This window comes from Prionailurus viverrinus, chromosome A3 (genome assembly GCF_022837055.1).
Source record: "Prionailurus viverrinus isolate Anna chromosome A3, UM_Priviv_1.0, whole genome shotgun sequence".
In the NCBI taxonomy this organism is placed as follows: Eukaryota; Metazoa; Chordata; class Mammalia; order Carnivora; family Felidae; genus Prionailurus; species Prionailurus viverrinus.
The window spans coordinates 27,713,499-27,735,158 of record NC_062563.1 but is presented as its reverse complement, the minus strand read 5'-3'; the positions used below and the strand labels follow the sequence as shown (position 1 = coordinate 27,735,158).

General features: G+C 55.3%; 1 protein-coding gene across 10 annotated transcripts; it reads right to left on the bottom strand.

Moving 5' to 3' along the window:
* Positions 1 to 21: 21 nt before the first annotated feature.
* Positions 22 to 17,230, bottom strand: RBCK1 (RANBP2-type and C3HC4-type zinc finger containing 1). Of its 10 annotated transcripts, none has more exons than XR_007150827.1 (13): positions 16,786 to 16,952; positions 16,477 to 16,566; positions 15,250 to 15,394; positions 10,204 to 10,297; positions 9,858 to 10,056; positions 8,552 to 8,673; positions 8,256 to 8,429; positions 6,946 to 7,106; positions 5,691 to 5,802; positions 2,749 to 2,923; positions 2,151 to 2,249; positions 1,702 to 1,845; positions 22 to 725 (listed from the first exon to the last, which is right to left on the bottom strand). XR_007150827.1 is itself a non-coding variant. In XM_047852335.1 (13 exons), the coding sequence occupies exons 2-13, from the start codon at positions 16,496 to 16,498 to the stop codon at positions 645 to 647; spliced, it is 1,572 nt and encodes a 523-aa protein (XP_047708291.1). In that variant the 5' UTR covers positions 16,499 to 16,566; positions 17,185 to 17,230; the 3' UTR covers positions 22 to 644. The 10 variants fall into 10 exon arrangements, 8 of the variants coding, with proteins under 8 accessions (XP_047708291.1, XP_047708292.1, XP_047708293.1 ...); XR_007150828.1 differs by having other exon boundaries at positions 1,702 to 1,806; XM_047852335.1 differs by lacking the exon at positions 16,786 to 16,952 and adding an exon at positions 17,185 to 17,230 and having other exon boundaries at positions 2,151 to 2,293.
* Positions 17,231 to 21,660: the final 4,430 nt, after the last annotated feature.

Genomic DNA, 21,660 nt, shown 5'->3' with positions numbered 1-21,660 from the left:
TCACGACATCATACTCATCCCTTCCTGAAAAGCCATTTTAATTAGCTTACACAGCAGCAGAGAGGGAGCCATGGACGATGAACCCGATGGGCTGTGCTTTAGAAACCGCCAGGTCTCTCTCGGGGCTCTGAACAGGACTAGCAGCAGTTCTATAAGAGGCCCCAGGCCTCTGACCGCAAAGGCAGGGAAAAGCCGGCCCCACAACGCCGCTGGCGAAGCGGTGGGCTACACGTGTTCAGCAGACGAGGGTGGTGGAAGCGAGTGTGGACTCACACGAGGCTCTCAGAGATTCCATCCTGCAAGACCTCTGGCCAGGGCCGTGTTTAAGTCTGGGTCAGGCAGAGTTCCGAAGAGCCACAGAGAAGAGCTGAGAGGTCTGGCCAGCAAGCCCCAGAGGGAGGGCAAAGGCACTGGGGCAGATGCAGCCAGGGACAACACGCACTGGGAGCTCAGGCTGCAACATCCCTTGCAAACAAAGCCATCCACGTAGCTCAGGGGCCTTGGTCTCCACAAGGCCTCCGTCTCAGCCAAGCACAACGGGCATCTCCCAGGCCACAAATGAGAGCCAAAGCACCAGCCCTGTCCCACAGCAGCATGGGGATGGATGGGGGGCTGGGTCAGCGTGGGGACCGGACCATCCTCAGCTAGTGGCAGTTCTGACAGCTGGGGTGGCAAGGAATCCCATTCACCCGGCAGCGGCAGCCCCCACTGGTGTCTCCTGGGCCCTAGAGGATGGGGAGGAGAGAAGGTCATGGCAGTGAAAACAGTGGCCCGCCCCGCTGCTCCATCACACCCTCAAACCCCTGCACACCCCCACTCCGGCTCTTCGCTCGGGCAGGGCCGCCTGCCATGAATGGCTTTCTTGGCCTCAGCTACCTGGCGGAGGCAGTCAGTTAAGATCTTTCTGGGCTCCCGCAGCACCCCTAATTACAGGGTCCCAGTCTGTGCTCCCCTAGACCCAGAGCAGGCAAGGGACGTGATGGCTGTCTCCAAATCCTGGGTGGGTCGGCACATTGGCAGCTTGAGAGACGCTCCCTCTGCCTCCGTCCGTCCCGGGGTCCACCCGGATACAACTACGTGCCCCCGACCCCAGGAACTCAGCCCTGATAAACACCGCTGCCTTTGGCGGAGCCCTTCCCTTGCATGCTTTCATTTGGTTTTGAGGACAAGCCTGCAAGACGCCTGCCATCATCTCCATTTCACAGATGAAGAAACCGAGGCTCAGAACAGCCTAACCACACAGCCGGCGTGCACCAGAGCCGGGGACCCGCTCTGCCTCTGAGCCCAGACTGAATCCTCACTCACTGCCCTCTAGGGTGCGGTCAGCAAACTTTTTCCGCAAAGTGCCGCTTCCATCAGGTGTCTGGGGCCATCGGGTCTCGGCCTTTGTAGTGCAAAAGCGGCCACGGACGGTACACAACGAATGCACGCGGCCGTGCTCCCAGAACACGCTGCTTGTGGACGCGAAACTCGCGTCTCGCATCATTTTCACGTGTCGCACCAAACAACTTCTTTTCTCGATACTTTTCAACCGTTTAAAAAATGTAAAAACCGTCCTCACTTTACAAACTGGACGGATCCAGGCAGGGAGTTGGATTTGGCCCAGGGGCTGTTCCCCACTCTGGGGGGAGGCGCCCGGGCGCCTCCCCGTCATGCTCCCCAGCCTCTGCTTCCGCCCGCCCGCCCGCCCCCAAGACTCACCCCAGGCCCCCAGCGTGGGCCCTTGGTGACCCAGCAGATTTCGGTGTGGCAGACGGTGCAGCGGATCCAGTCACAGCCGTCCTTCTTCTGCACCACGATGCGGCACTGTGGGCAGTGCATGGCCTCGCCCTGCTGCAGCATGGACTGGGGCACGGCAGGTGCCAGCCTTCAGCCAGGCTGGGGCGGCTGCCGGCCGGAGCCCTCCCTGACCCCCGGCCCACCGCAGGGACAAACCGGCTGGCCCTCTGGGGGTGTGGGGTCACTCTCCTACGCTCTCCTGCCTTTTGTAGACGTGCTCCCCGCTGCTCACCCCGTGACCGCTTGTCCTAAGCAGTCCCGCTTCTGGATGGCAGTGACCAGCCCTTTCTGAGAACTGAGAAGCCCCCAACCCACGGACCGAACCCTCCCAGAACCCAAATCCCCAGGCCTCAGCCTTGACCCTGCCTCACCCTGAGCATCTCTGTTGTCTGCCTGGCGGCCACATCGTTCTGGGCCCGCAGGGCCAGGTCGTCCTGGTACTCCTTGCAGTTCATCTGCTCGTGGATGGCCTGTGGCGGGCGAGGGGCTCGATGTGAGAAGGCTGCAGACCAGTCTGGAGAGACCAGAGACGGGCATCGTCTCGTCTGGCCTCGAGACCAGTCTCGTTAGGGGTCAGCCACTGAGCCGATGAGGGCGGGGAGCGGCCTGAGGTCAGGGTCCGGCAAGACTCAGTCTGGGTTTGGGGTCCGGGCTCAATTCAGGACAGGGGTTGAGCATCAGTCTGGGGCCAGGGGCGGGTTGGTGTGTGACTAGGAGGCCAGGGTCAGGGCTCAGTTTCGGGCCGAGGCTCAGGCTAGGCTGAGGTTCCATCGAGAGCCAGGGCTCGGTCCAAGGGTCAGGCTCAGTTTGGGGCCCGGACCAGGCCCCGCCATCGACGTGCGGCTGTCCGTGGTGAAACGACCAGGCTGGGGTCACAGCTCCCTTGCCAGGAGAACAAGCACCGAGGTGCAGTGAGCTCCTGGCAGGACTAGGGTGACTGGACAGCGTGGGCCCCTGTCCCCACCTTACACAGCAAGCAGTTGACGTGGAAGCACACTGGGCAGGTGAACTCGTTGACATCATCCTCAAAGAAGCACCATCCCTTACAGTCCGGGGTCTTGCAGTGGTAGCTGAAGGCACTGCGGTTTTCCGCGATGGAGACGCCCAGGTCCAGAAATCGCTGGTAATCCTCGGGGGGCAGCAGCTGCCGAGAGGCCACAACCTTGTTTGCTCGGGGTTCAGAACAGCTGACGAGGGCCCTCCCAGCCACCAAATATCCTCCAGGAAGCCCTCGACCCATGAAGTCCAACCCAGCCCTGCTCCGTGTTTAAAAACTCCATTCAAGGGGCGCCTGGGTGGCTCAGTTGGTTAAACATCCAACTTTGGCTCGGGTCATGATCTCACGGTTCGTGGGTTTGAGCCCTGCATCGGGCCCTGTGCTAACAGCTCAGAGCCTGGAGCCTGCTTCGGATTCTGTGTCTCCCTCTCTCTCTCTCTGCCCTTCCCCTGCTGGCACTCTGTCTCTTTCTCTCTCAAAAATAAAAGCATTAAAAAAAAAAAACTTTTTTTTTAAATAAAAACTCTCATTCAAAAAGTGGATTAGAAGTTCTGGAGATGGACAGTGGTGATAGGTGCACAATGTGAGTGTACTTAATGCCACAGACCTGTACACTTAACATGGTAAAAATGGGGGGAAAAAAGAAAAGAAAAACGGTAAAAATGGGAAATTCTGTTATGTATATTCTACAATTTAAAAAAAAAAAAAGGAAAAGTGAACAAAAATAATAACCAGCAATGCTGGCGAAGATGTGGTTAAACTAGTATCCTGGTATATGGCACTGGGAGACAGCGGTGTGGCAATTATGTTTCAACAAAACTTCTCTGACCCTTTAGGACTCACTCCCCATCTACAGGTTCATCCCAAGAAAATAATGTACAAGAAGAGACACCATTCAAAAAGTTCTTGAAGCGTTCGTTACAAACTGAGAAACTGGAATTATTAAGAGAAGAGATATAAGCAGGATACATGCCATAGAGATTTATAATAATCCTCAGAAAAGTTCTATAGCAACATAGCAAAAGGTGTATCTATGCTGGTCACAAGTAAAAACCATGCCTACATTCCCCATGTTGACTGGGGGCTGATTACGAGAGTTACGTCTGTCAAAATTCACCCAACTGCATGCTTACAGTGGGTGCTTTTTATTGCCTGCAAAGTTCACCTTAGTAAAGCTGATTTAAAAAGGAATAAAATCATGTCTGCCCACAGACACCAAGGGAAACGGAAAAAAATGTATCCAGGGATTTTCTGGGATGCGGGGGTTGTGGGTGACTTTTCTCTTTGATTTCTGTTCCGGTTCTATGTGGTTTAGGCATGTTTTTTGTAAAGATAAACTCCACTGCGTCACCCTGCTGATCTCTGCCCCTTTCTCCCTCTGCCACACCTGAGCATTCTGAGTCTTGGGTCAACTCCCAAGGCCTCTGGGGAAGTACGGGGCCCTGCGGCCCCCTGGAAGGAGCTCTGGCCCCATCACAATGCCCTTGGCAGGGGTGGACCTCAAGGGAAAAACCCCTGGATGATGACCATGGGTGCCGGGACATCTGGAAGGACTCTATGTCTGGGGGCCTTTCCAGGCCCGGGTGAGAAGGCCTCAGCAACCACCCGGAGCCACCCTTCCCCGGTGCCCCACAGACAACAGATAAAAACGAGGCTGTTCTTGGATGTGGGGAGAAGTTCCCCAAGTTCTACCCTTTCTGCCTCCCCTTTTGGAGCAGAGGTAGACCCCTTGGGCTCCAGGAAATACTTGGTGCAGTCAGGGACGTTCTCGGAAGCAGGATCCTAAGAGAGAGGCAGGAGGTACAGAGGTCTCGCGGATGTGCCTGTTGTCGGGGAGGGGGGGGGGTCTCCCATTTGGACCTCAGCCACTTTGACCCTGCCTCCATGTTTTGGTCTGGGAACCCCAAGATGCCCAATTCTGAGAAGGCCAGTCCCGAGCAGTTTAAAAACCACGAATCAGGCCCAGCAGTCGATTTTCCGGGGGGGGGGGGGAATGGAGACTCCGAGAAGGGTGGGATCTTGATGACAATCATAATAGTAACAGCGAACACACTCGTGCAGATGTGTGCAACACTGGAATGGATTGCTGGAGAAAGGGCCCCGATTTATTCGTGTCTCCCTGACTCCACACCCTTGGATGGTGCCCTCGCGGGGACTATGGGCTCAAGCATGCTCACTGGGATGGCAGCAAGTAAAAAGAGCAGACGCGTGGCAAGGACTCTTGCACTGGAGCTCCCTGCTGGCTGCTCCGGGACCCTGGAGGCCACCAGCCCGGGAGCAGGCCTTGGCCAGCCTGCCGGTGGGTGACAGAGCACAGCGGAAACAGGCCCAGCCGCCCCGCCATTGCAAATAAGGCCATCATAAATCAGCCCGTGACAGCTGATCCATCGGCTAAACCCACATGGGACCAGCCAGGCCCAGCTGGAGCTAGAAGAATCATCTGGCTAAGTCCAACCTCGATGACTCACTTGCAGATTCGTGAACTAAATAAACAGTGGTTGTTTGAAGACACTACGTCTGGGATAACTTGTCAGGCGGCAAAAGCAAACGGATGCGAGGCCTCACCCATTACTCTGAAGTCTTTTACACATACACTCTACTATATTCTTCACAACCTTCGAAGAAGCTAACTGCGACCCTAGCTGAGATGAGAAAACCAAGGCACGGGGTGAGGATCTGACCGGAGGTCACCCAGGCCAATGGCCCCAGAATTTCCCCATTCTTAATGGCTCTGCTGTCTTTCCTTCCCAAGAGTCCTTTCTTTACCGCCTACTTCCCCCAAGTCCCGTCCTGTTCACTGCTTGGCCCTCAGCAGCCCACACAGAAGGCTCCGGATAAATGTGTGCTGAGACCGGTGCCCCCAACCCCATCCCCACCTGCCAGCTCAGGGTGCGCCCTCCGCCCCTGGCCTTACCGCCCGGATCTCCCTCTCCAGCAGCTTGCCCGAGCACGAGTACGTGTTGTCAATGAAGGGGCAGGAGACCTCGGCCTCCTGGCTGTTGCGGATGGTGCCCTGCAGACACTCCCTGGAGGGGGTGAAGGGCGGGAGGGGGAGGTTAGGGTCATCTGAACCCCATCCACCTGGATTCCACCCCTCACGTAGTGAGGCCTGACCCCAGGTGGGCTTCTCTTCAATTCCCCTCTTCCTTCATATCCCTCCCATAAACCCATCTCCAAAGCGTCCACTTCTGTGCACCCCACAGCCACCCCCCATTGCTCTGGTCCAGGCCCCCATCACTCCTTGCCTGGAGCAGAGCAGAAGCATCCTTCCCGGGTTCCCTGGGCCCACCTCGCCCTCCGACACCATTCCCAACACACTGGCCTCACAATCCCCAGCAGCCCCCATCCGGATCCGCCCAGAACAAACCTGCTCGCCTCGCTACGACTCACAAGAGCCCTGAGGACTTGTCCTCTCTAACTAATCTCTCGGTCCATCTCTGCTCCAGGCACACCGACACCTGCTTGGCCACAGACAGGCCGGGCACACCGCTGCAGCAGACCCCCGGGTCTCTGCTCAAATGCTACCCCCTTAGGGGCTCTCCTGACCCGCTCCTGGAGCAGGGCCCCTGTTCTTTGATCAGAATCCACTAATCACAATCCGCTGGTGCTTAGCATTTGACACAATTTACAATTCCATCAGCGATTATTCAATTAATATCAGACTCTCTCCACCGGAACGTAAGCTCCAAGGAGGCAGGAACTGAGCTTCTTTGTTCCCTCCTGGATCCCCAGGCCTGGCACAGTCCCTGGCACCCAGGGGCCGTGCGAATGTCCGCTGTGGTGAAGGCGGACATGGTCTGCACAGCCCAGGACCGGTGGCCTGGCGGAGCCTCAGAGAAGGACGGTCTGCCCACCAGCCAGGCGGAGAGCGGGGCTGGCTCAGTCTGCCGGCGATAGGGCCTCAGTGCCCTTGGCTGGGCCTGCCGCAGAGAGCGGCAAAGGGCGCAGGCTCTGGAACCAGAATGCCTGAGCAGTGTGGCCTTGAGCAAGCGGCTGGCCTCCGAACCTCACATTCCCCCTCTGCAAAATGGGGAGACAGCGCCTACCTCGCAGGTTTTTGTGAGCGTCCAATGAGATGTAAGCGCACAGGCCCCACCCACTCTCAGCCCTCCGGTAATCGGCGGCTGCGACAAACGCTGCGTTGCTGGGGGTGGGGTTGGGGGCCGCACCTGCAGAAGGCGTGCAGACACTCACGCAGCACCACGGCATCGCCGGGCGCCAGCACCAAGTAGCACACGGGGCACTCGGTGGGCTCGGTGTTCAGCACCAGGCTCCTCTGATCCAGCTGGACGTGTTGCAGGTAGTTTCCCTCCTGCTGCTGCTGCTTCCGCTGGGCACACGGGGCGGGGCCGCGGGGCGGGTCAGGGTCTCGGGGGAGGGTCAGACCAGGAAGGGGGCAGGACCAGGGGGCCAGGTCAGACCCCGGAGGCGGGGCAAAGCTGGGGGAGAGTCAGGATCCCTGGGTGGGGGTGGAGGTGGCCTGGCAGTGGGCGGGAGACGAGATGATGGGAAGGATGGGGCCAGGGCAGGAGGGGAGGCGGGGAAGCCAATGACAGGAGGCGGGCCAGGCAGAGGCAGGTTGGAGCTGCAACCAGGGGTCAAGCCACGAGAGGGAGTGATGGCAATAGTGAAGGGAAGGAGTCTGAGGAGGTAGTCTGGGGGTCTTAAGAGAGTTCACATCCCCGCCCAGAAGCAGGGCGGAGGGTGGTGGAGTAGGAGCCCGTCAAGGTCACAGAGTGGGTCAGGGGTATGCGGGTGGTGGTAAAGCTAGAGAGCAAAGCAAGACCGGAGAGAGGACGGGGTCTGGGCCAAGGTTGTAGGTAAGACCACGAATGACGTCATGGCTGGGGTGGGGCAAGGGCAGCACTGGGTCCGAGGAGAAAGCAGGTGGGGGGCATCCAATCAGAATGGGGGACACTCAGGGTCTGGCATCTGTGTAATCAGGGCTTGTGTCAGGATCGGGGGGCATAACTACGGAAGGGGCAGGACAGAGGGCGGGGCCAATCTTACAGGGAGCAGTGAAGGGCCCGGTCCAGGCTCCTAGGAAGTCAGGGGTGAACCCCAACAGGGAGGGAGGAGGTCGGGAGTAGCAGGGTCCAGGGTGAGGTCATGTCTAAGTGGAGCAGTAACTATCACAGGTGGGTAAGGGGAAGGTGGATACGAGCGTGGTCGGAAACAGGGTGCGGGAGTCACAGCCTGGGGCAGTCGTGTGCACAGTGGGTGTGTGTCAAGGCTAGGGGCGGAGCCACAGCCGAAGTGGGGGCGGGGCATGTGATCACAGCCTGGGAGCAGGGTCTCAGCACTTAAGACCTCCAGGAGAGGGCGGGCCACAGTCAAGTGCGGGGTCAACAGCAGCGGGGGGGTCAGGAGGGGGCAAGGCAGCCACGGGGTTGGAGCGGCAATGCGGAGGTGCCTCCCGTCCCACCGTACGCCTCCCCGCCCGGTCCACAGGTGTTTGGTCCGAGGCCGCCGCGCCCACCTGCTGGTACTGGCGCAGCGCCTCCTCCTCGCCCGCCAGGCGCGCTCTCTCCTCCTCGTCCGGCTGGTACGAGGCGGGAACCTGGTAGGCCTCAGGCCGCGCCCGGCAGCACATCTCGCAGCCAGGCCTCGTGGGCTTGTTAATGAAGGTGCAGCCGGGGCACTGCCAGCCCACCTGGGGGCAGAGTCGGAGGGTGTGGGGCTGAGCACGGCGCGGGGAGGGGTCCGGGAGCGTGGAGGCGGAGTCGGGGGCGGGGCGCGCGGTCAAGGGCGCGCGCCGAGGTGGGGGCGGCTTACCGGCGGGGGTTCGGGCGCGGCTTCGGGCTGGCCCCGCCCCGGCTCCTGGGGGGCTCCGGACTTGGTGGGGGCTGGCTCCAGGGGGCCCCGGGGCTGAAGCGTGAGGTCCTTGAAGCCCAGATCTAGGGAGGAGGATTTAGGGCGTGGCAGATCCACGCAGCCCACTTGGCACATATTCTGTGCCGGCCGCGCGCCCCGCACAGCTCCGCTCCTCGGTCCTCTCCCTCCTCCCTGGGGGAGTCTCCAGCTCGGTTCGCCAGGTGAGCCCAGACCTGGCTGAGTGTCGGGCTCCCACAAAGTCAGAGTCCCTCCTCCACCCGTGAATGCTCCCGCGTGCTCCCGGCTTAAAACCCCGCCGCCTAAAGACAGGCCTCCTATGCTCAAGTTATGCACCTAGAGGGACAAACACTTCAGTCCTGCTCCTGCCAAATCCTGAATCTGCATCCATTCATGAAGGGCCATCGGACAGAAAAGCGGAAAAACAAACAAACAAACAAACAAACAAACAAACAAAACTGGCTGGAGTCTTCAAGTATCAGGACAGTCACAGGAAGACTAGGGCACCAAAGACTGAAAGACCCTGGGAGACACGACGCCACGGCCAGGTCTCCTGCTATAAAGGGCATTAGTGAGACAACTGGTCAAATCTGGGTAACATGTGTGGATTAGATAACAGTACTTTATCATTGTTGGTTTCCAAAATTTGGTAGCTGTATGTGGTAATGTAAGAAAATGACCCTATTTTAAAGAAAATGCACACTGAAATTTTTAGGGGAGAGGGATACATCATGTCTGCACTTCAGAACCGTTCAGAAAACAGGAGTATTTATGCATATAAAAACAGTTGTGTATAGAGAATGATAAAGCAAAGCAGCTGTGGTGAAATGTTAATATTTGGGGGAATACACGCGAAAGGTCCTTGGGAATTTGTTATGCAATTCTTCGTACAACTTTGCACCTTTTCTGTCTGTCTGAACGATTTCCAGATAAAAATTTTAAAAATTGAGAATAAATGCTATTATTATCATGGTATCCAATTTACAGATTTAGAAACTGAGGAGTGGAGACAGGAAGGGACTGGCCCAAGGTCACACAGCTGATAAATGCTGGGGCCGGGGGTTGGACTCAGCCCCTCTCCCCCAGACCGCCGGCTCCAGAAATGGCTCCCTCCGGGGGGGGGGTGTCCTTTGTGCACTATGGATAAGGTCCTCCTGGCGAGAGTTCCTGACCAAAAGTCCACGGACTCTGCTCCCTCTTGCCCTGCGACCTCAGATGAGTCCCGTGCCACTCAGAGGCAGAGTCTCACCTTCCAGCATCCGCAACTGCCTCTCCCGCTGCAGCTCCTGAGGGTTAAGTGAGGTGTTGCAGGCTGACAGCAGGTAGAGGTAGGCGCTGTCCCCATTCCGCCGCACCCCATGGGAGTGCAGGGTTTCCTGGTCCCGGGCCAGCCGCTGCCCAATGACCCACTGCTGTAGGACGGGTGGAAAGCCGTAGTCCAGGAATACCTGGCGGGGACATGGAGAGAGGGAGAGGGGAAAGGGAGGACCAGAGTAAAGAGAAGTGGACGTAAAATGGGAAGCGTCTGCCCTGATGTTTCCCTTTCGTGTACCCCCTCCACTTCCGCCTGCACCCCCCCCCCCCCCCGAACTCACCATGTCCTTGAGGGAAGCCACTGTCATGTCCGGACGCACTGTGAGCCAGATGGTGACTGTGTGCATCTGAGCATCCTCCACACTCACCCACAGCCTGCGGAGAAGGTCACAGGTCCAACCTCAGCCACCAGCTGCTGGCACGTACCTGTCTGCACGCTTGTGCACGCAGCTGCACGTGTACATATACACGCGCACGCGCCCACAGACGCCCAGTCTGGGTTAGGGGGCCTTTCCTGGATTCCCGCAGCCCTGTGCTTCCTCCTGAATCAGAACCCGCTGCTTAAACCCCTGCGGTGGCTCCACGCTCTTCTGAGAATCCAATCCGGACTCACTGCGGCACACGAGGGCCTCCGTGATCCGAGCCCCTCCCTACTCTCCAGCCTCCTGTCATTCCCTCCTTTGCTCTTTAGCCAAACCACCAATCGTTGTTATTTACTATATGCCACGATGCTTCAAAGCACTAAATATGTTTCTTTTTAAACATTTTTTTAAACATTTATTATTGAGAGACAGAGCATGAGCAGGGAGGGGCAGAGAGAGGAGGAGACACAGAATCCGAAGCAGGCTCCGGGCTCTGGGCTGTCAGCACAGAACCCGATGCGGGGCTTGAACGCACAAACCGCGAGATCGTGACCTGAGTCGAAGTCGGACGCTTAACCGACTGAGCCACCCAGGCGCCCCAGCACTTAGTATGTTTTAGCCCGTTTAATCCTCTCCACAAACCCAGGAGGCAGATACTGTTGTCACTGCTGTTTTACAGATAAAAACACGAGGCACGGACAGGTTACGCTGAGGCTACCAAGTAACACTGAGACTGTGAGAGGCAGAACTTCAACCCAGTGTTATTCCAGAGAAACACCAGCTTTCTCAAGGAAGGACCCTTCAACATTTCTGGAAGATCAAAAGCACGAAAGGGAAGGGCTACGATGAAAAAAACCAGAACTGGATCCCAAAGGACACAGACACATCAGAGCACAGAACAAGAACAGCAAGAAACAATCAGTAAATGAGGACGAGTTCCTGGAAATGTACAAAGTGACTCCGGACTAACCTACCCTTTAGATCCAACTACAAGTTCACAAGAAAAACTGGAGATACTTAAATGACACCCCGAGGTGGCAGTTAATAAATCCAGCATGTGGGGGAATTCTGGAGGACCAAGACCAAGGTTCTTAAATTAATGGCATAAAAATAAAGAGGAGGAATTAAAAAGACAAGATTAAGAAAGGATACATGTCGGGGCGCCTGGGTGGCTCAGTCGGTTGAGCGTCCAACTCCGGCTCAGGTCATGGTCTCGCAGTTCATGAGTTTGAGCCCCGCATCGGGCTCTGTGCTAACAAACAGCTCAGAGCCTGGAGCCTGCTTCGGATTCTGTGTCTCCCTCTCTCTCTCCCCCTCCCCTGCTCATGCTCTGTCTCTCAAAAATAAATAAGTGTTTAAAAAAAGAAGAAAGAAAGAAAGAAAGGATCTGTGTAGATCTTCTCTGGCTCCTAATTGGAATAACCCAACTATAAAAACTGTCAATGAGATAATCAGGGAAATTATACTATAAACTGTATTAGGGGAGTTTAAGGGATTACTCTTAATTTTTTAGATGTGATAATGGTATTGAGGCTAATAAGCAAGTCACAGGGAGGTAATGTACAGGCATGGTGACTATCGTTAACATTTCTGCCTCATGTATCTGAAACTGCAGGCAATAAAAATAATAAGGGCGGCTGGCTGGCTCAGGTAGAGCATGTGACTCTCGATCCCAGGGTGGTGAGTTCAAACCCCATGTGGGGTATAGAGAATACTTAAAAAAATAATACGTAAGTATGTGAGGCAATGGATGTTAACTTGCTGTGTTCATCACTGCCCAATTACATACATGTACCAAGTCATTATGTTGTGCATCTAAACTGGTTCCGAGACTCGATTTCCAACGTGTGGATGGGAAGAGGGAGGCTCCTGCAATTCTCAGGCACCAGCAGGGCGTCCTCCATTTCAACTCAGTTCTGACCCGATCTACCCAGAAACAGCAGCAGTGTCCGCAGCTTGAGGGCTCAGTCCTACGAGACCGCCCCCTCTCAAATGGCAGTCGTAAGCCGGTACTGCGTCATCGGATACAGAATCGGGAGTTCCAACAGCCCACTCCTGGGATTCCATTAATTTGCTAGAGCAGTTCACGGAACTCAAACATTTTGCTTACGAGACCACTGGTTTGTTATGGAAGGGCATAATTCGGGGACAGCCGGATGGAAGAATCTGGAAGAGATGCACAGTGCGAGGCACACCATCCGGGAAAGGGTGGTAGCTTCCCTGCCCTCTGGAGTGCTCTAGCGTCCCCAGATCTCTACGTGTTCACCAACCCAGAAGCTCTCTGAACCCCGCCCTTTTCAGTTTTTATGAAAATCTCATTACATAGGCGTGACTGATGAGACCACTGCCACTGGGGACTGATTCTACCTCCAGTCCCCGTCCCCTCCCAGGAGGTCAGGGGGATGGGACTGAACACTCCAACCCTCTAATCACACTGGCTGGTTTCTCTGGTGAGCAGCGGCCCCCATCCTTAGGTGATCTAGGGAGATTCCAAAGGTCACCTCATTTGCACAACAAAACGCACCTTTACCACTCGAAAAAACGTAAGAAGTTCCAAGGAGCTCTGTGCCAGGAAAGGACAAAGACCAAGAAAATATTCCTTATTATAAATCACAAGATCACAACACCTTAAACTAATACAATGTCCTGTGTCCATTACAGCTCGGTAAAACTCAAAAAGAAGACTAGGCACGAATGTTCACAGCATCATTATTCACGTTAGCCCCCAAGCGGGAAAACCCCAAATGTCCAGCAAATGATTAATAGAGAAAATGTGGTATAGTCGTACAATACGTTATCATCGAGCAACAGAAAGGAATAAAGTTCTGATACGCGCCACCACACGGATGAATCGAGAAAACAGGATGCTAAGTGAAAGGAGCCGGACACAAGAGGCCACATGCGGTATGATTCCATTTCTGCGAAATGTCCAGACGAGGCAAGTCCCTGGAGATAAGGCTGGGGTTGGGGAAAGGGAGGGAGATGAGCAGAGACTACAAATAAAAGCACAGACCGGGGTCCTTTACAAGGCGATAGAAAGTTACTAGGCAGCAATGAAAAAGCAGGGGGGGGGGCGGGAAGATAAGCACCACGATTCACTGAGTGACATGTGCCAGGCATTGTGCTAAGCATTCCGAGAGCAATTCGGTCTCCTGGGGAAAGATGACCAGCCTCCGTTCTCCCTTGCCTCTACTTGCTAACAGAAACCCTGAGTTCGGGGCGCGTGGGTGGCGCAGTCGGTTAAGCGTCCGACTTCAGCCAGGTCACGATCTCGAGGTCTGGGAGTTCGAGCCCCGCGTCGGGCTCTGGGCTGACTGCTCAGAGCCTGGAGCCTGTTTCCGATTCTGTGTCTCCCTCTCTCTCTGCCCCTCCCCCGTTCATGCTCTGTCTCTCTCTGTCCCAAAAATAAATAAACGTTGAAAAAAAAAAATTAAAAAAAAAAAAAAAAAAAAAAAAGAAACCCTGAGTTCTAGTTGGATGCCTGGTCGTGTTTCACAGCCTCCCTTCAAGCCGAGCGTGGCTGTGAGAATACCTTCTGGTCCGCAGGAATTGAGTGGAAGAAGTGTGTGCAACTCTCTGAGCTGTGCCCTCAAGGGTGGGAGCGGGGGTCCCTCTTCCCTTCTGCAAGGCCGCTTTTGGCCAACAGGCTTGAACGGCAACTTGAGTTAAGACAGACAGAAGGGGCCACAGCGACCATCACCGCGCTGAATGCAAACAGGCTCATTAAGCAACCCACCTCGAAATATCCCTAAGCCCCCGCTGACAAAGGGGTCACTCACACCAGGCACAGTGGCCAAAAAAGGGGAAACTCCAAACGTCCCCATATTCTCTCATTCTCCCCTGTAGCTCTAGCCCCCCACAGACAGTCCCTGCTTTGCTGTCCTGCCCACCGCCCCCTGGTGGTGTCTTCAATACAGTTCTCTTTTGTTCTGCACCTGCACAGCCAGCTTCTACCCAACTGGGTCGCCCCACATTTGGGGGCCCCCATCTGGCTGGGAGACACCACACCTTCCTCCCTACCGGCAAGAATGCTGATGGGACGGCCGGAGCTGGAACAGCCATTTTAGACCATGAAGCGAACCGCAGAATGGAGCCCATGAATGGCAGAGCAACAAGACAGAAGCCTGAGTCTCCGGGGACTTACAGGAAGCACAGCCCCCACATACAGACTGCCTGCCATCAAATTTATTTATGCCACCGTTACTATGTTTTTTCTGTTATATGAGGACCAACATTCTATATGTGTTGTTTTTTTTTTAATGTTTACTTATTTTTGGAAAAAGAGAGACAGAGCACGAACAGGGGAAGGGCAGAGAGACAGGGAGACACAGAATACCCAGCAGACTCCAGGCTCTGAGCTGTCAGCACAGAACCCAACACCGGGCTCGAACTCGCAAACCACGAGATCGTGACCTGAGCCGAAGTCGGACACTTAACCGACTGAGCCATCCAGGCGCCCCGAGGACTAACATTCTAATACACCTTCTAACAATCCTATGAGATGGCTTACTATTATTGCCTCATTTTTAAAATCAAAAAACCTCTGAAAATTCTGAGAGGTGAAGTGACTTGCTATAGATCTCACAGTGGATGACAGACAGAGCTCGGGTTTGAAGCTAGGTCTCCTGACACCAGAACCTGCCATTAAGAATAACTGGCAAGAGGGGCGCCTGGGTGGCTTAGTCGGTTGAGCCTCCGACTTCGGCTCAGGTCATGATCTCGCGGTCCGTGAGTTCGAGCCCCGCGTCGGGCTCTGTGGTGACAGCTCGGAGCCTGGAGCCTGCTTCGGATACCTTCGGAGCCTGTGTCTCCGTCTTTCTCTGCCCCTCCCCCGCTCATGCTCTGTCTCTCAAAGATGAATAAACATTAAAAAATTTTTTAAAAGGAGAATAACCGGCAAGAATATACTGCGGCCCACTGGGTTTCAGGAAGCCCTAAGACTTAGGCCAGTCGTGCCCTCCTCACCTGATGTCCTGTGTTGGGGAGACCTCAGGCTTCAGTTGCACACTCAGGGGCACCCGTTGCTCTGCCAGCCAGATGGCACACTGCACTGCCACGTGTTCATCCCCGCCTGCCACTGCTCGGGTGAGTCTCAGGGCCATCTCCTCGGCTGAAATCCAGTACAATGGAAGCAGGTTAGCACACGGTTTATTTTCCAGGAGCTGGGGGAGAGGGAGGTGGTAGTCCCTTGCACCTACTGCTTCCTCTGTCTCCCTGGTGAACTCCTACATATCCTTTAGCACCCAGCTTAAAAATCCCTTTCTCTGATACTCCCCATTCCCCCTCCCTGTTCATTTAGTTCTATTTGTCCTTCAGACTCCCAGGCCCCCAAACTTCCATTCATTTATGTGACAAGGATTTACTGAGCTCCTACTGTGTACCAGCTGCTGTCCCAGAAACTGGGATTCGGCAGTGAATAAGATAAATGGGTCCCTGTGCTGACGGACCTCCCGGCCCAGCAAGGAGATAGACAACAGAAAAGAATTCAGGTTGTGAACCACGCTGGCAAGGAAATAAACAGCATAAGGAGATCAGGGAAGGCCTCTAGGAGGAGGGGACACTGAAGCTGAGACCAGGAAAAGCTAGATGTGTCCAAACCCGGTTAGGGAAAAGTATTCCTGGTGGAGAGAAAGGTCAGGGCAAAGGCCTTGAGCCAGAAATGATTGGATGGGAACAGAAAGAAGCCAGTGGGGCTCCATCAGAATGAACAAGGGGGTGAATGGGGTAAGACTGTGAGGTCAGTGAAGCCAGAAGGGAACTGTGGGCTAACCGAGGGCTCTGGCCTAAGAACACAGAGGGACACAGGGTGGGTTTTGAGCAGGGTGATGACATGACCTGACATGTTCTACAATGCTGGGTGGAGGGGGCAAGAGGGGGCGCAAGGACCCCTGGTATTTAGGTCAACTGAGATCTGTCTCCTGCACCAGGCCTGAGAGATCTCCTGTGTTCTCTGGGAGCTCTCCACCCCATCACAACACAGTGCTGGCTCGTGGTGGCCTCAGGGACACGCCATAGTTGAAGGACCAGCCCCTAGAAGCAACCAGGCCCCAAAGAAGGAAACTGAGGGGCAGGTGGATAGAGGGAGGGTGCGGTTAAAGCCACCTCTCCCACCCTTCAGGGCAGGGGAGGCCAGGTCCTGCCGGGGCCCACCGCCTAAAGGAAGTTTCCCAGCCGCTTCCAGGCTGTGCCCACCTTTCTTGGTCTTCTCGTCCATCTGGTGTGGTTGCGCCCATGCCCCCAGGCGGGGGCAGCAGCTCCGGAGAAATGTTATCCCTGGGTCACCTGGGAGAGGGCGGATGACCACAAGTAATTCAGTCGCGGCCGGTGGCCTCCGGCCCGGCCCGAACCCTCTTTATGCCTTGGTGTCCCCGGATGGGATCGGGTAACATCACAAGCACCGGAGACCGGGTATGGGAACGGGCTGGGACCCTGCGTGGGAGGTGAAAGGGCAAAGGGCACCGAGCCAAGCCCACAATGGGCGACAGAGGAAGCGGGACAGACCTGGTGCAGGGATGAGGGTGACGCCGCACAGCCGGGCGCTGTTAGTCCCTGGGGAGGGCCCTCCCCCCAACTTCTCGCTTCTGGGAACACCCCTGGCGCCAGGGATTGCAGCCACACTCCCTCCCCTGCGGGGCGGCCCCAGACAGTCGGGAGGGGTGGGGAGCAGCTACAGCGAAAGGGAAAGTGAAAGTGGAGGCCCCGGAAGTGGGGCAGCAGACTGTCGGGACATCCGGACACCCTCCCCCCTCAACCGCCCGGCACACCCGGCGGCGACTGGCACCTACGCAGTCCCCGGCGGCGCCCGTCCTGCGCCGGGGTCGCGGTGGTCCGGGGTGCTCAAGGACCTTGACCGGGGTGACCCCTGTTGGGCTGATCCGGGACTCCCTGACCCTCACTCACCCGGCAGGCCGCGCCCGCACGGCCGCGGGAAGGGGCGGGGGGCGGGTCTGGAGGGGAGGGGCGGGGCAGTGGCCGCCGGGGGCGGGGATTGGACGGGATGGGGGCGGGGCTCAGCCCTGCATACTCACCGGCACCCAGGAGGGTCAGCCCCATCCTCAGCTCCGTTTGCGAAACACAAACCGAGGCTCTATCCGCATTAGGCTTCTTGCTTCTCCTTTTGGCCCCAACAGGGCCCCAGCCTGCTGCCAGACAGTCCCTAGAGTGTAAATCAAACCGCGTCACTCCTCAAAACACTCCCGATTCTTTCCAACACTCTCATAGCAAAGTAAAAACCGAGATCCTCTCCACAGCTGCAAACTGCCTCCCCTCCTCTTACTACTTTAAGCCTAAAAAATAAAATAGCCAGTTATTTTCCAAAAAAAAAAAAAGGGGGGGGGTTATTCAGGAATAGCCAAGAGTTGCAGTTTGGGACATTCAAGCTGTGAAAAGCCATGGGCAAATCTAACAACGCATAGAAACATTACTGAGATGGAGGGAATTGGGAGGCATGTTTTGAGCCAAAGTCCATTGGAGAAAAGCAAGAGTTCAGGGTGATGACACTTTCTCATTGGCTGAGTTACAGAGGTAGTGAATTTCTTGTAGGAGATCCAATGCACATCTTTTCCCTGTTGGGCTTGTAGTTGAGTCTTTCCTGTTGAGGACTCTGTTGGGGTATGTAATTGACAATTCTTCCCATAATAGACCTCCGCAGTGGTACCTGTCAGAGCTCCCCTTCCTGGATTCCCCACTCCACTTCCGGGAGGAATGTTCAACCCATGGCTCACCCCACTCAAACCCACTGGCCTCCTAGGTCCTGGAATAAGGCAGACACACTCCACCTCGGGATCTTTGCATGTGCCATAACCCCAGTATCGTCATGGCTTGCTCTCTCCCTTTAGTTTAGTCGTTACCCAAAACTCTTCCCTGTTCACTCTATCTGAAGTTTCATACACCCACATACATTCAGCATTTAATTTTTTTTAATGTTTATTTCCTGAGAGAGACAGACAGAAAGACAGACAGAGTGTGAGCGGGGAGGAGCAGAGAGAGAGAGGGAGACACAGAATCCGAAGCAGGTGCCAGAATCCGAATCTGAGTTGTCAGCACAGAGCCCAATGTGGGGCTCGAACCCACCAGCCACAAGATTGTGACCTGAGTCGAAGTTGGACACTTAACCGACTGAGCCACCCAGATTCCCCTTTCCAGCATTTTATATCCTCCTTCCTGGCTTCATTTTTTTTTTCTAAAGCATATACTACTGGGGTGCCTGGGTGCCTCAGTTGGTTGAGTGGCTGACTCTTGATTTCACTTAACCAACTGAGCCACCCAGCTGCCCCTGATCTGTGTCTGGTAATATTGCCATCTGAACTCTGAGTGTCTGTTTCTGCTGATTTTCACTTCTGTTGCCTTGTTTTCCTCTGGTGACCATTGCTGGTTTTTGACGGTCGTGGTCCCTTCAGCCCTGAGGTTACCTGCACAAATGTGTATTGAGGGCAGATATTTTCTTTCAGGTGTTCTTGTCCTACCCTTGGGCCTTCAAGGGCAGAGCTGGCAGTCACTTTGGACATCCTTCAACCCCGTGGGGAGACTCTTTGGTCATTCAAACCTGGGTTCAGCCCCGCTGTTCATGATGTACGTGACCCTGGACAAGATCCCCCCTCTCTGGGCCTTAGCTTCCTCCTCTGTACAATGGTGATCGTGATGGTCCCTCCTTCGTAAGGCTCTTTTGAGGATCTGTCTCAGTTCCTGGTTATTGATGTCTAACAAGTTACCCCAAAATTTAGGGGCTCAGAACAACAACAAACATGTAGATCTCACACAGTTTCCGGGGTTTAAGAATTCAGGAGCTTCTTAGGTGGTTTTGGCTCAAAGTCTCTCAGCGGTTTTAGTGAAGATGTTAGCTGAGGCTTCAGTGATCTGAAGGCTTGACCAGGGTGGAAGATCGGCCTTCGAGAAAGCTACGCCTATACCTGGTTGGCGCTGCTTTGCGGGATGTCTAAATTCCTTGCCACCTGTGCCTCCCCGAAGGGCTACTTGAGTGTCCTTGAAACATGGCTGCTGGCTTTCCCAAGAGCAGATGATCCTGGAGAGCAAGGCAGGAGCCATGGTATGTTTTATGGCCCAGCCTCCCTCCTTCAGACGGACAGTGGTCCCCATGACCCGGGAGGGCAGAGTGACCCCTGTGCGGGACTGAGGCATTGCTACAACCCTGGGCCACGAGTTCCAGGATCTGACACGGGTGCAGCACGTGACCACCTACAGCCTTGTTGCCCTGCGAGCACCGCCTTCCCGCACAACTTCGGCAAGGCCATCCCCAGCATTCGGTGCCACACTCGGGCATGCATCTTGGATGTCGTGCCGCCATTTGTAGCGTTTTATCCTGTCTACACACGGGGGACCCAGGAGTTTGTGAAAGCCAAGCGGAAGAATACGGCTGCTTATGAGAATGACAAACGAGCCACTCATCTGGGTGATGGCTCCCTGGGCCGGAAAGATCCTTCTCTGGGAGAAGAGCCTACACTGTAGTGTCTTGAAGACATAATACACTTCATGGGGCGCCTGGGTGGCTCAGTCGGTTAAGCGGCCGACTTCAGCTCAGGTCACGATCTCGCGGTCCGTGAGTTTGAGCCCCGCGTCGGGCTCTGGGCTGATGGCTCAGAGCCTGGAGCCTGCTTCCGATTCTGTGTCTCCCTCTCTCTCTGCCCCTCCCCCCTTCATGCTCTGTCTCTCTCTGTCTCAAAAATAAATAAAAAGTTAAAAAAAAAATAAAAAAAAAAGACGTAATACACTTCTTGTGGGAAGCAAAAAAAAAAAGAAAAAGAAAAAAGCCATATTCTTTCATTTTCGTAATATCCTATTTGTTACACCTATCGACCCGGCTCAGGATGGGAGGGAACTACACAAAGGCATGGATTCCATGTGTCAAGGATCATAGGAGGCCATCTTGGAGGCCAGCCATCACATGCCAAATGAGATAATGCGGGTAAAGCGCTTAGAACCATGCCTGACACGTGATGTGACCTCAGTAAACACGAACCATCCCTAACAAGTGCCCTGCTTTGTTCGGGGCATATAGCAACCGCTTAATTTAGTCATTCAACAAACATTTATTGAGCAGCTCCGTGCGCCAGGCACTGTTCTAGGAGCCGGGGAGACTGCGGTGAACAAAACATAGCCCCTGGCCTCATGAAAGTCCCAGACATAGAGTGTCCTGCCACGTGGGGCTAAGTGCTATGACGACTGGCCTCACAGGCAGGTGGGACTTCGACCCATTTTATACCTGGGCCCGGGGTCAAACAAGCTCTGCGAGGAGCCGAAATGAGCTCTGAGTCCCCAAGGAGTTCAGGATTTCACCAAACACAGAGGTTCTCCAAATTGGCTGCTCGGTCGCATCGCCCCGGGGAGCTTGTTAAGGCGCACACCCGAGGCAGTCTGACTCACAGGTCAGGAGAGAGTTTGGGGATCTGCCTTGTAAACAAGCACCCCAGGGGACCGATGCAGGCGACTGACCCACCACCTCTGAGACTCTGTTCTGCGTGAGTCAGTGATGCAGGGCAGGGCCAGTCCTGCTCCAAGGAGGGTCCAGCCTCCAAGGAGGGGCAGGGCTTAGCCACACAGAGAGGAGGGGAACTGGCTGGAGCCCAGAGACACGGAGCAATTTGTCCAGGGACACACAGCCTGCAGGGGCAGTTCGAAGCACACGGTGGTCGGCTTAGTCAGTTGATCAAGTATATCCCGTGTTGTGTATTTAAATCAATCCATCAATCAATAGCCATAAATTCTTTTCAGGGACTCCCAGCAAGAGGGAGAATCTATTTTCCCACCTCCCGAATCTGGCTTCGGGGCACGCTTTGGCCAATGGGACATTTGCTGATGCAACACAAACACAACAAGCACCTTGGTCCCTGCCCTCTCTTGTTTTTTTGAAACCCAAGAGCACGACAGGAGGGGGCCCGGGGCTAAGCCTGTTGGAGGCTGAGACTTCCTGGAGCAGAGGTGACCCACCCAGGTGGGCATCCCTACAGCCTGCTGACTGACAGACAACGGGGCTGTGAGTGAGCCTGGGCGCCCCTCTAAGCAGCAGCTGCCTGGGGCGCCTGGGTGGCTCAGTTGGTTACGTGACCAAGTCTTGATTTCAGCTCAGGTCATGATCTCATTGTGAGATCAAACCCCATGTCAGGCTGCGCTGAGCATGGGCCTACTTGGGATTCTCTCCCTGCCCCTCCCCTGCTCTGTCTCTCTCAAAATAAAATAAATGTTTGTTTGTTTTTTAAAAGAATTGGCGGCCTGCCACAGTGCGAGTGAGCCAGCTGAGCCCAGCCCAAACTGCTGAGCCAGAGAATCAGGGACCATTAAGTTTTGGGGTTTGCAATGCAGCAAAGACCTGCGACAGCCTAGTTATGGGGGGGGGGGGGCGGGGGAAATTTCCTCCCTTCA

Excerpts from the sequence above, each read along its gene's own strand:
- RBCK1 (XM_047852335.1), bottom strand. The coding sequence starts at position 16,498 with ATGGACGAGAAGACCAAGAAAG. Across the intron at positions 10,057-10,203 it reads TGGCTTCCCTCAAGGACATG|GTATTCCTGGACTACGGCTT; the intron begins GTGAGTTCGGGG and ends TGTCCCCGCCAG. Across the intron at positions 8,430-8,551 it reads CCGCGCCCGAACCCCCGCCG|GTGGGCTGGCAGTGCCCCGG; the intron begins GTAAGCCGCCCC and ends CTCTGCCCCCAG.